The sequence below is a fragment of the Solanum lycopersicum genome, chromosome 2 (assembly GCF_036512215.1).
Source record: "Solanum lycopersicum chromosome 2, SLM_r2.1".
NCBI classification, from domain to species: domain Eukaryota; kingdom Viridiplantae; phylum Streptophyta; class Magnoliopsida; order Solanales; family Solanaceae; genus Solanum; species Solanum lycopersicum.
The window spans coordinates 49,693,244-49,706,274 of record NC_090801.1 but is presented as its reverse complement, the minus strand read 5'-3'; the positions used below and the strand labels follow the sequence as shown (position 1 = coordinate 49,706,274).

General features: G+C 29.8%; 1 protein-coding gene across 1 annotated transcript; it reads right to left on the bottom strand.

The window, feature by feature from the left end:
* Positions 1 to 9,376: 9,376 nt before the first annotated feature.
* On the bottom strand, positions 9,377 to 10,987 carry LOC101254969 (bZIP transcription factor 27-like). Its single transcript, XM_069293344.1, has 3 exons — positions 10,348 to 10,987; positions 10,001 to 10,082; positions 9,377 to 9,688 (listed from the first exon to the last, which is right to left on the bottom strand). Exons 1-3 carry the CDS (start codon positions 10,860 to 10,862, stop codon positions 9,611 to 9,613), a joined length of 675 nt encoding a protein of 224 aa, XP_069149445.1. The 5' UTR covers positions 10,863 to 10,987; the 3' UTR covers positions 9,377 to 9,610.
* Positions 10,988 to 13,031: the final 2,044 nt, after the last annotated feature.

Sequence of the window (13,031 nt, the reverse complement as noted above, 5' to 3'; positions counted from 1 at the left end):
TATGCCCGAAATCCCAGAGACACACTTATACTATACTAAGGTCTTATTACCCCCCTGAACTTATTTTATAAGTAATTTTCTACCCCTTTTTAGCCTACGTGGCACTGGTTTTAAAAAAAAGTCAACCAGCGTTGGGCCCAAAAGATAGTGCCACGTAGGCCGAATAGGGGTAAAAAATTATTAATAAAATAAGTTCAGGGGGGTAATAGGACCTTAGTATAGTATAAGTGTGTCTCTGGGATTTCGGGCATAGGTTGAGAGGGTACTTGGGCATTATCCCTTTAATTTATAATACATATTGCAAACTTCACTCCCTTTTTAATAATATCAACTAAGATAATTTAGGTAAGACACTTATAATATATTTATGTAACATGCACAATACAATTTTAATACATATTGCAAACATCACTCACATTTTAGTGATACAGACCAAAAATAACTTATAAGACACATATAATATCATGAATAATACATTTATAATACGTATTGCACATTTTCCTCTTTTTTACGGCTACCAACAAGGATAATTTAGGTAACACACTAATAATACATTTATAAGATATGCACAATACATTTTTAATAAATAATGCAATCATCGCTCATTTTCTTAGAAATAAAAGCAAAAAAAGTAATTTATAAGATACATATAATATAAGTTTTATTCATAAATAATATGAGTTTAATTCAATTTATAGATTGTTGTCTTGTCTTTGTTAGTTACGTTTTTCATTTATTCATAATTCTCTCTTCTAATTCAACTTTAATATTGTGTAATACAATTTAAAGCAATTAAATTTATTTGCAATTTTTTGATTTATTCGTTATTATTGAATTACTTATTTAATTCATTTTAATACAACTTTAATATGTGTGTAATACATTTTAATTCAACTTTGATATGTGTGTAATATATTTTTAATTCAAGTTGAATTTATTTTGTAATTTGTTATGTCTCTTTATTTTTACGATTAAATTATTTAATGAATTAATTAATTATTGATATAAAATATATTCATTATACTATCATTGACTACTCTATAAAAAAAATTAGAGAAAGAAACAAAAGAAAAAACAACTAAATGAGAGAGATAGAACAAAAAAAAAAAGTTAGAGCGAAAGAACAACAAAAAGAAAAGAGCAAGAGAAAGAGAATAAAATTTAAAAACCGAGAGAAAAAAAAGGAAAAGAGGCGAGAGAGAAAATCTAACAAAATATACAATATACTTTTATATTGCTATAAATGGTAATAATTAAAGAGTATATCTAAAATAAGTAATTATTTTTTAAAAGGGATCCACTCAAGTAATTAATCGGTCTTTTAAAATGTATTCGACTTCATTTTGTAAAAAAAATGCACTATATATTAAAACTGATTATACATGAAATATAGATGTATTAAAATTATATAACTATCAATAGTAAGTATTTTTTAAATATGATATATTTAGGTAAGTTTTTCACATGGTATTTAGTTTATATTTTAGAAATTCACATAACATGTTATAAGATCGTATAAATATTATTTTATGCTGAATAGAAAGAAATAATTAATATATGAATAACTAAAACCTCCATTAGTAATATCTACATAAAATAATACTTAAACTTCTTGATAACTAATTCATATGTTACTAAACCAACTACCAAACGATTCCTCAGAGTTGTTTGATAGTTGATTTGGAGGTAGTCAATATTAAATTCTACACAAGTAATACAAGGTTTGACAAGTTAGAAGATAAATTACTCAGGTATAAAATTAATATCATATTTAGTTTGTAATTTAAAAAGTTTGGATAACATATGATAGGTGTTAGTGAAAAAACTTACAAGATAATAAAATTGCAAGATTACAATTGAAAATAAAATGAAGAAAGTAATCTCTTCAGGCTGAGGCGCGGATATCTCGCTCTCTTTAAGGAGATTCAAGCCCACTGCAGCAAATGTTTTCACCGGTCCAGCAGTAGTCCTCTTTGACTTGTCCCCTCCAGGATACAACAGCCTTTACAAAGTATAACTCAACAACTCTGGACAAGAGTTGAGTCCAAAGCTCCACAAAAAAAGAACACCTCCCTTCAACTAATAAGAACTCTCTTTAGACTAACTCTTTCACTCTTTCTTTCTCTTATGAATTGTATGTCTCTAAAACCAAATGAAGACTACCACTATTTATACTACAAGAAGTCTTCCTAGCAATGAATAGGAAGATAATGGAGGTAGTAAATAGTGAAGATAATGACCTTAGGAGTTACATAGGTTACAATGGGAGTTACATAGGTTACATAAGTTACAATGGGAGTTACATATGTTACAAAGGGAGTTACATATGTTACATAGGTTACAAAGGGAGTAATGGAGGAATTAAGAATGAAATACATTGATGGATAACCAATGCTAATGGATGATGTAGAAGTCATCCATTCTTATAACTCCAAAATAAAGCAATTTAATAGGTTAAATATTAATATTAAAATGCTAATAACCTAACAATCCCCCACTCATTTTAATATTTAGATAAGAGAGTATATCAGCTGAAGGAAGACTACTATGCATAATGAAGGTGTGCTCTGCATTGAACCTCCACTTAGTGAAACAATAACTTTTACTCCAGAGTCGTAGTGGTCTCAGACTTGAACTATGACTGCTTAAGGGAAATAAAATATCACTGCTCACACATAATAATCAAGGTGTTGACATGAGCTTTAACAGCCAGCACGTTATGGCCATGTGCTATCCCGGTTTCATGAGTGCATTTGAGAATAAGCCCCATTCTCATAGGAAGCGACCTACTTCCACACATCACATAGGTGAAATCTGTCGAGAGTGCTCCTGTAAGATTAACACTACACCCATACGGGCTACAGATATTCATTAAGAGTTTTATCAACTCAACCTTCACAAACTACAGGAAATAATGCACTCACATCATAGGGAGGGAAAAAAAATAGTGCATTTTTCACAACAAGTCATCATATGATTAGTTTTTCCCTTTGAACCTGGTTATAGGATCTCTAGTCCCCAGGTTGGGTTTCCTCATATATGACTCAAGAATTTGTAGGCTTCAATCCCATCCCCCTCGATGTGCTCCAAACCTTTTCTCTTGTTAAGGCCTTTGTAAGAGGATCGACAAGATTATCACAAGATTTGACATAATCAACATTAATGGTACCATTTTTCAGATACGATCTTACATTACTGTGTTTCCTCCTTATAGGTCTGGATTTACCGTTGTAATAACGGTTTTGAACTCTATCAATTGCAGCGGTGCTATCACAATGAATTAAAATAGGAGGATTGGTTTTTCAAAATAAGGAATTTGAAACAATAAATCTCTTAACCAACTCGCTTCCTCACTAGCTGAAGCTAAAACAATTAGTTCAGCCTCCATGGTAGAGTTGACAATTATAGTTTGCTTTTTTGATCTCCAACAAACATCACCACCACCTAAAGTAAAGACATAACCAGTTGTAGAACAGGAATCACCTGACAAAGTATTGCAATCCGCATCACAAAAGCCTTCAAGTACAGCAGGATATTTTTTATAGAACAAACCACAATTTTTCGTTCCAATTAAATATCTCATAACTCTTGTTATAGCATGCCAATGTTCATTACCTGACTTGCTTGTAAACCTGCCAAGTACTCCTACTGCATATGCAATATCAGGCCTAGTGCAATCAGTCACATATCTCAAACTTCCGATTATACTAGCATATTCCTTTTGATTTATTACATCATTTTCACTTTCAACAGGAAATAAGTGAACAACTGAATCAAAAGGAGTAGCAACATGCTTGCAATCATGAAAGTTATATTTTTTCAAAATTTTCTCAACATAATGTGACTGGTCAAGGAAAATCCCCTCACATGTTCTTGTTATTTTTATTCTAAGAATAAAATTTGCCTCACCAAGATCTTTCATATCAAAATGACTTCTAAGAACATTTTTAGCTTCATCAATAACATTCATGTTAGAGCCAAAGATCAACAAGTCATCAACATATAGGCAAATGATCACATGTGAATTATTCCAAGACTTATGATATATGCACTTATCACACTCATTTGTCTTAAAACCATTTCCAATCATGCAGGAATCAAACTTTTCATGCCATTGCTTTGGTGCCTGTTTTAAGCCATATAGGGATTTAGTAAGTTTACATACTTTGCTTTCTTGTCCTGCTTCAACAAAACACTCGGGTTGGTCCATATAAATTTTTTCATTTAGGTCTCCATTTAGAAAAGCAGTTTTTACATCCATTTGATGAAGTTGCAAATCAAAAATTGCAGCCATAGCAACTAAAAGTCTAATGGTTGTAATTCTCGTTACCGGAGAATAAGTATCAAAAAATTCTAGGCCTTCTAGTTGTTTAAAACCTTTTGCAACTAGCCTAGCTTTGTATTTATCAATAGATCCATCCGGTTTCAATTTTTTCCGTAAGATCCATTTACAACCAATTGTTTTACAACCCGGTGGTAAATCAACTAACTTCCAAGTTTTATTAGAAATTAGAGATTCCATTTCATCATTTACAGCCTCTTTCCAAAAAATAGAATCATGTGAAGATAATGCTTCTTTCAAAGTTAGAGGGTCATTTTCAACATTAAACACATAAAAATCAGGACCAAAATCTTTTTCTACTCTAGCTCTTTTACTTCTTTGTAACTCAAAATCAACAACTTCTTTATTTTTCAAAGTTGAAGTAGAAGAACTAGGTAGTGACAAAATATTTTGTTCAATCCTTTGACCCCCACTATTTTTAGTATCAAAAGGAAATTTATTTTCATGAAAAATAGCATCAGATTCTACTACAATATTATCTTCAAGATTAAAAAATCTATAGGCTGTACTATTTGAAGCATAACCAAGAAAAGCACAAGTAGTAACTTTCTTACCCAACTTTGTAATCTTGGGATCCATTAGCCTCACAAAGGCTAGACAACCCCAAACTCTTAGATATCCCAAACTTGGCTTGTAACCTTTCCACAATTCAAAAGGTGTCAATTTAGACTTTTTATGAGGCACACAATTCAACACATAACAAGCAGTTAAGATAGCTTCACCCCAAAAATTTAAAGGTGCATGTGACTCAATTAGCATGACATTAGTCAATTCAACTAAAGTTCTATTTTTCCTTTCTGCTACTCCATTAGATGAAGGAGAGTAAGGAGGAGTAGTTTCATGAATTATTCCCAATGATCTAACAAAAGAATTAAACTCATTTGATTCATATTCACGGCCTCTATCACTTCTAATTCTTTTTATTTTTCTTCCAAACTGATTTTCAACCTCATTGAGATAAGTTTTGAAATTTTCAAAAGCATCACTTTTATTATTCATCAATTAAACATATGTAAACTTAGAAAAATCATCAATGAAAGTGATAAAATATTACCTCCACGAGTTAGAATTCCACCAAGTTCACAAATATCAGTATGAACTAATTCTAACAAATCAGTTTTTCTTTCAACTTGAAAATGAGGCCTTTTAGTGATCTTGGCTTTACTACAAGCCTCACATTTTTCAAAATTCTTTTTAACCATTGGGATTAATCCTAAACTACTCATAATTCCAACATAACGATCATTAATATGACACAAACGAGCATGCCAAAAATTAGTAGAAGAAAGCATATAAATAGAAGTAGAAGTTTTATTCATTTCAACATTCAACTTAAACATCCCATCACATGCATACCCCTTCCCCACAAAAATACATTTCTTCACTATTACATATTGATCAGATTGAATAATTTGTTTAAAGCCTGCTTTATTAAGAAGAAAACTAGACATCAAATTTTTTCTCATAGAAGGAGTATAAAGTACATCTTTCAATGTTAATATCCTTCAAGAAGTAAAACACAATTCAACATCTCCCTTCCCAAGCACTTGAGTAGTGTGGGCATCACCAAGCATGATAGTTTTGGGCTCCTCAAAATGAGTATATTTTTTAAACTAGTCTTTGTCATAACAGACATGACGGTTTGCACCAGAATTAACCCACCATCCATCAACATTCTCAACCATGTTTATGTCAGTAATCACCGCCACAAAAGGTTCTTCGGTAACGTTTGCCTGAGGGTTAGGACCACGTTTCCGGAATCTGCAAAATCGAGCAATATGCTCACTCTTGCCACAAACAAAGCATGGCCCCTTTTCTTGAACTTGTTGATTTTGTGCTTGGTGATTTTCACCATTATTTTTCTTGGGAGGTCTACCATTATTTTTCTTGAATTTTTTCTTCTTAGGCTTTAAAGAAGTATTTTTGTGAGTTTCAGGAGTAGCATTATTCGAAGTAATTAAATTTACTTTCGATGTGATGTTGTTCTCTTCTGTTTGTAAAAGTGCATCTTGGCCTCTTGCTTCTTCTTCCATGCGGATTTTCATTATCAAGCTTTCAAAAGAGGTTTCCTTTTGTTTGTGACGCATAGTTTTTTGAAATTCCTTCCAAGAAGGTGGAAGTTTATCCACTATACCACAAACAATAAGGTTATTTCCAATTTTAACCTCTTCGGACCTAAGCTCTCCGACAATCATGATGAAGTCTTGAGCTTGATCTACCACTGATTTGTTGTCCACCATTTGGAAACGAAAAAATCTACTAGCTGCATATTTTTTCGCTCCAGCCTCTTCGGTATCATACTTACTCTGCAATGCCTTCCAAATTTTCTTTGCACTAGAGTAAGTTCTATCATAATTATCATAAAAATTATCAGATAGACAATTAAGAAGATAATACCGACACTTATAGGAATCACCATCGTACTTTTCCACTTTCTCTAGATGAGAAATAGTTTCATCATCATTCATAGTGGTGATGTCTTCTTTATTTGGATTCTTCTCGGTTAAAACGTAAGAAACATTAAGAAGACTTAAGTAGAAAAGTACTTTACCCTTCCATCTTTTGAAATGGTTACCATTGAACCGAAATGGCTTGTTAAGATCTCCCATCTTGACATCCGCGGTTTTTTCAATTGTAGCCATGTTGAATCTCCTTAAAATTGTTAGTGAAAAAACTTACAAGATAATAAAATTGCAAGATTACAATTGAAAATAAAATGAAGAAAGTAATCTCTTCAGGCTGAGGCGCGGATATCTCGCTCTCTTTAAGGAGATTCAAGCCCACTGCAGCAAATGTTTTCACCGGTCCAGCAGTAGTCCTCTTTGACTTGTCCCCTCCAGGATACAACAGCCTTTACAAAGTATAACTCAACAACTCTGGACAAGAGTTGAGTCCAAAACTCCACAAAAAAAAACACCTCCCTTCAACTAATAAGAACTCTCTTTAGACTAACTCTTTCACTCTTTGTTTTCTCTTATGAATTGTATATCTCTAAAACCAAATGAAGACTGCCACTATTTATACTACAAGAAGTCTTCCTAGCAATGAATAGGAAGATAATGGAGGTAGTAAATAGTGAAGATAATGGCCTTAGGAGTTACATAGGTTACAATGGGAGTTACATAGGTTACATAAGTTACAATGAGAGTTACATATGTTACAAAGGGAGTTACATATGTTACATAGGTTACAAAGGGAGTTACCAATGCTAATGGATGATGTAGAAGTCATCCATTCTTATAACTCCAAAATAAAGCAATTTAATAGGTTAAATATTAATATTAAAATGCTAATAACCTAACAATAGGAAAATCTAAAAATTAAATATTTCATGTAAAATAAAAAATGAAATAAGAAATTTGTGAATATTAAACTCCATACAAAATAATATACAAAAATTCTCTTATAATTAATCTAAATATAATATATAATTAATACCTCACATAACTTTTGACGAGCAACGAAACCTACCATTCTAAATAAACTTTTAAACTCACTAACTATCATCACTATACTGCTTGATGGACATTTACTTTACTAAACATCATTGATTAATGCAGATTGATAACACAAATATTAAAAACTCAATAAAAAATATAATTTTTCACGAAAATCACAATTTGTTCCTAAAATCATCACTAGTATCTAGTGATGTGTCATTATTGGAGCAACCTACCTCTTTTTCTTAATGTGGAAAAAGTGTTACAAGGTAGAGATGAATGTACACTCCTAGCCCCTAGGAAACTTGGTAGTACTATAATACCCCACTGGTCCATACATACATTCATTTGATTGGTTTTTGTCCAACCAAAACTTTTTTTGTCGTATTTGAAGAAACAAGATAGGATACAATAGGAGACCCACACAAAGGAACAAAATGAAGAAAAAGGAAAACTCCACCACACATGAAGAAAAAAACAATTACTATTTATAATATCAAATCACACCATGGTCTAAGGTTTCAAAGGCATTTCTTCTTCTTGTCTAGTACACCTTGTCTGTGTTTCCTCTCTTATATTGCTATCAATTATTCCCTCTTATCCCTGATTAATTTTTTGGTTGTTTTTAATTATTTGTTTATTTTGATAAAAAGAATAAAAATGAAAAAAGTCTTAAATATATTTGTACTTTGATCGATATTGTTATAATATATCAAATTTTTAAAATGATTTTTTATTTCTGCATCATTTAATAGTGTATTTTAAAGGTATTTATGTATTCACGTGAACATTATAAATATTGCATAATTACAAATAGTAATGTGTCCATGCTGACACATATAGACCTTTAAAATACACTATCAATAGTGCAAGAGGGTAAAAGATCCTCCATAAAATTTGGTATTGTAAAGACAATTTCAATTAAAGTTGAAATATTTTTCAGATTGTTTTTCCAAAGAAAAATAATTTTTTTTACCTATTATTACCTTCAATTAATCATTTATAAAAATGTAGAATTTCTTGAAACTCTTAAGTTTTTAAATTATTAACTTCACTATTAATAAGGGTAAAATGATACTCTTTATGTCTAATTATTTTCTTAATAGGTTTGTCAATTCAATAATGATCAAGTAAGAGACATATGTATTTACATGATACTTAAAATAAAAATTAAAATGAGTTTTAAATTTTTTCATATTAAAGTAAAGATATAAAAAATATATCAAAATGTATGTTAATCTTGTAATCTAAAGCACGTGAAAAAATAAAAGAAATAAAAATTATCAAAAAATATATTTATTTTTAAATAGAGTAAAAAACAATAAAATAAATAATTTAACTTCAAAATATTTATTTTATATTTAATGAAATTATTTATAGTCGTATTAACATCTATAACTTATTCTAAATCACAAATTTAACAATAGTTTTATTTTAAATCAATTGAGATGTAACTCACTACATGCACAAATGCCCTTTGTAATAGAACAAACGAATGAAAGAAGAACAAAACACAAGGCCATCCCTATCAATGGGTAGCATTAATAATAAGGGCAGAAGAAATTGGCCACGTGATGTCACAACATAATGAAAGTGATGGGCAACAAAAAGAAGATTCTTACTGTTCATTGTCCAAACAAAGTCTCTCAACACAAACATTAAATTAATTAAAACTTAGCTTACAAGAACTAACCAATAGGGTTTTAGATGAATGAAGACAAAACACTACTACAGAAAAATAATCACTTTCTGTCTTCCAAATTTGATCAAAATGCCTAAATCACAAAAAAGATTAACATATTAGACATATTTCATTGTTGGAGATTCCTCAAAATGGGGCTGTTGATGTTCTATTGAGTGACTTCTTTTTTGGAAGTTGAGCACCAGCTGAAGAAGCTAAGCATAACTGACCACATGAAGAGACAAAAAAAATCAGTTTTTTTTATACTCCAGTAGACTTGGAACTCGATTAGATTGGATTAAAAAAAATAACTTTTAAGTCAAAAATAAAAAGTTAAACTGAAATGAAAATAAAAAGTAATGAGAGGTTTACTTTTAGTTTCTGACTTCTTTTAAGTCATTTTTACCTTGTCAAACACTTGGTAAAATAAATTATTTTTTATATTTATCAAAACATTTTCAAAAATAAAAAACCGACTTAAAGTACATTTGATCAATTAGAAAACCACTAAAAACAGCATGTTTTGGAAAAAGTAACCTGTTGCTGCTGCCTCTTGAGCCTGGCATTTTCTTCCATCAAATTAGCTATTTCCATCTCTAATTCATTCGTGTAAGCCTGCAAGTTACATGAAAAAAGGAAATCAGCAAAAAATTCATTAGTTTGTACAGCCCCATTATAGCACAATGTTTCGGTCTCAAACAAGTTCGGATCAATTATATGTATACACCCTTTTCTTAGGCCAAGAATTAATAATGTGACATGTCATGTTAAAAAAAATTAAATTGTTACAAGGATAATGAAGTGTAGCTTTGGAGTATCTGTTGTTCATCCTGTATTCCTAAAGAATAATGCATATTATAAGAAGAATATAAAAACTTTCCTGCTTTCGAGCGCGGGATCGAGCAGCAGACTCACGGTTCTTGATCATCCTCTTGTTTTTCAGTTCACTAGAATTATTATTATTATTATCTGATTCAGAATGTCTCTTTCTTCCTGGAGCTGGTGAAGCCAATGCGTCATTAGAAATATGTTTTTGTTGATTTTGTCTAATTGGGTTTAAGTTGCTAAAGAAATGAAATTCAGGGACAGAGTTCAATGTCAACATGGTAACAGGGGGAGGAGGAACAGGGGAACCATAAGCTCTTGTTACTGCTGCTGTGGAAGGGTCATTCGCAAAGGGTCTTGCCAATAAATCTTGCAAAACCATACCACTTGTATTTTGTGCATCTCTAGAACATGAAAGATTAATGTCTTTCCATACTTCTTCCATGGTTTTACTAGTTATACTCAGTATAGGATTTATTGGATGATTATAACTACAAGATGATGATGATGATGAAGAGTTAGTTGCAAGGTTTTGGTGGTTCTGGTGATGTTCTTCACTACTTGATGACCACATAGTGGAACACTCTTTAAGAGCAAAGAGGATACTGTTTGTATGTACTCTTAACTTGTTTTTATGTTGTACTACAACTACTAGTGAATATATATATATATTGATTGCTCCCTCCGTTTCAAAAAATATAATTTAGATTGATTTCAAATGGAGTTTAGAAAAGAAATAACATTTTTTAGTTTTGTGATTCTAAACTAAAGTTATATCAAATGTATCAAAATGTCCTTTAATTTTGTGATCTTAAAATATGCCAAGTAAAAAGTTTAAATTAAATTATTACCAAAAAAAGAAAAAAGATTAACTTTTTTGTTTAAGCTGACTAAAAAAAAATTAAGATTATTCTTTTTAAAACGAAAGAATGTATAAGATATCTTGTCAAATAAAGAGAGTGTGAACAGTGGAAATGTTTTAATTTGTGAATTGTCATGTCTAGATAGTACGATGAGCCACGCGGCCCAAGTTTGTGAGTCTTTAAGAGTGGACGCTCCATTTTCAACTGAACTTAGATTTACCAAGTTCAGTCAATAGATACGGTTTTTTCTTCTTTTTTTTTTTTGTTCTGTGTGTATGGTAACACAAGTTTTCTATTTTAGTACGATGCTAGGAAGGTGAGCAAATTTGTCCAATTATTGTCAAGAAAGATACAAAAATTGTTCATTATGCTTGAGATAGATTAAAATCATTCCTTAAATTATTAAATTAACGTTATTTTTGAATTTCATATTTAAATGTTTTGGTGTTTCTACTTATTCGACCTATTGTTTTCTTTAAAACGAAAAAATTTCGATTTAATAAGTGATAAAATGTCGAAAAACTTACTAAGAGACGTGTAAAAGAAAAAAAAGTCGTTAAAATGAGTTCACACGTTACAATGAATTCAGTTTAGTTCAAGGGGGTGTTGTGAGTATTTAATAGTTTAGGTATCAAAACTCTCAAAATAATAATGATAGTTTAATTTTTTTTTTAACGTTTTCACTCTTTTTTTGTAAACGTGTAGTAATCACTTGGAATTCATTACGGATATATTGAAAAATTTTATCATGGTAGAGGCCTATCCAACAAAAATTGGGTGAGGCTTTATCAACTTTTTGACATATGTATAAATGAGTCATTTATGTACTTTAAAAGTTACTACTAACGAGAGAGAGCAAGTGTATTTAGAGTAAATTTGAATGGACTTTTGACTTACAATTTATAAGTCAAGTTATAAGTACTTTTGGCTTGTTTTTGTTATTTTCTCTTTAAATAATATTTATAAGCATTTTTTAATTTTACTCAAATATTTTAAAACTGCTTAAAAACTATTTTGATTTAATAACACTTAAAATAAGTCAATTCAAACGGACATTTACACAATAAATTGAGTCGAACATATAAAAGATGCAAGAGTAAAACATGAATTTACTTCTTCTTCATTTTAATATTATATTGAATATATTACGTAGTCATATGTTGATTTGCCAAAATTATTTCGATATGTTATATTTTATACGTAATATAGTTTGTATTACTTTTCTACCTTTTTAAAAAAAAATATAAAATAGTACTTAAAATTTTGTGAAATACGTTTAATTTTTTTTATTTTATTTTTTGTTAATTTTTTTAAATAATGATTTATTTAAGTTAAAGATGGATAGATTTAGAGAGAAAATCAAGATCTGAAAAATTAATCGTTAATTCTTTTTCAATATTGCTGTAACTTTTCTCTAACATCAGCAAAAATATTTTTAAAAAATAAAAAAAAATTACAAATTCAGTTTGAACGTCAAAATATGTAATTTTGAATTACCATCCTTTGATTTTATAAAAATATTAGGAAAGAAGATTCAAAATTTAATTTTTCAATACAAGTTCAAAATGTGGATCCACAATCATTTTTATTTTATTATTATATATTTAGTGAAATGTATTATTCATAATGGGATTGGGATTAATTATAAAATTTATTTATTTTGTTCAGGTCTATAAAAATTCTTCAAACTAACATAAACTGTAATAATAATAATATATCCAATATAATCTCAAAATTAGCATAATATTAACAATTAAAATAAAAGGAGCAAATGCACATACAATTTCTCTTGCATTTTTGTATATTTGTTCTACTCGATTTATTGTGTAAATATATTTCCTCTCTTGTTAGTGATAACATTTTTTCTTTAAAGTAGATAA

Excerpts from the sequence above, each read along its gene's own strand:
- LOC101254969 (XM_069293344.1), bottom strand. The coding sequence starts at position 10,862 with ATGTGGTCATCAAGTAGTGAAGAACATCACCAGAACCACCAAAACCTT. Across the intron at positions 10,083-10,347 it reads GCTCGATCCCGCGCTCGAAA|GCAGGCTTACACGAATGAAT; the intron begins GCAGGAAAGTTT and ends TTCATGTAACTT. Across the intron at positions 9,689-10,000 it reads TCAAGAGGCAGCAGCAACAG|TTATGCTTAGCTTCTTCAGC; the intron begins GTTACTTTTTCC and ends TCATGTGGTCAG.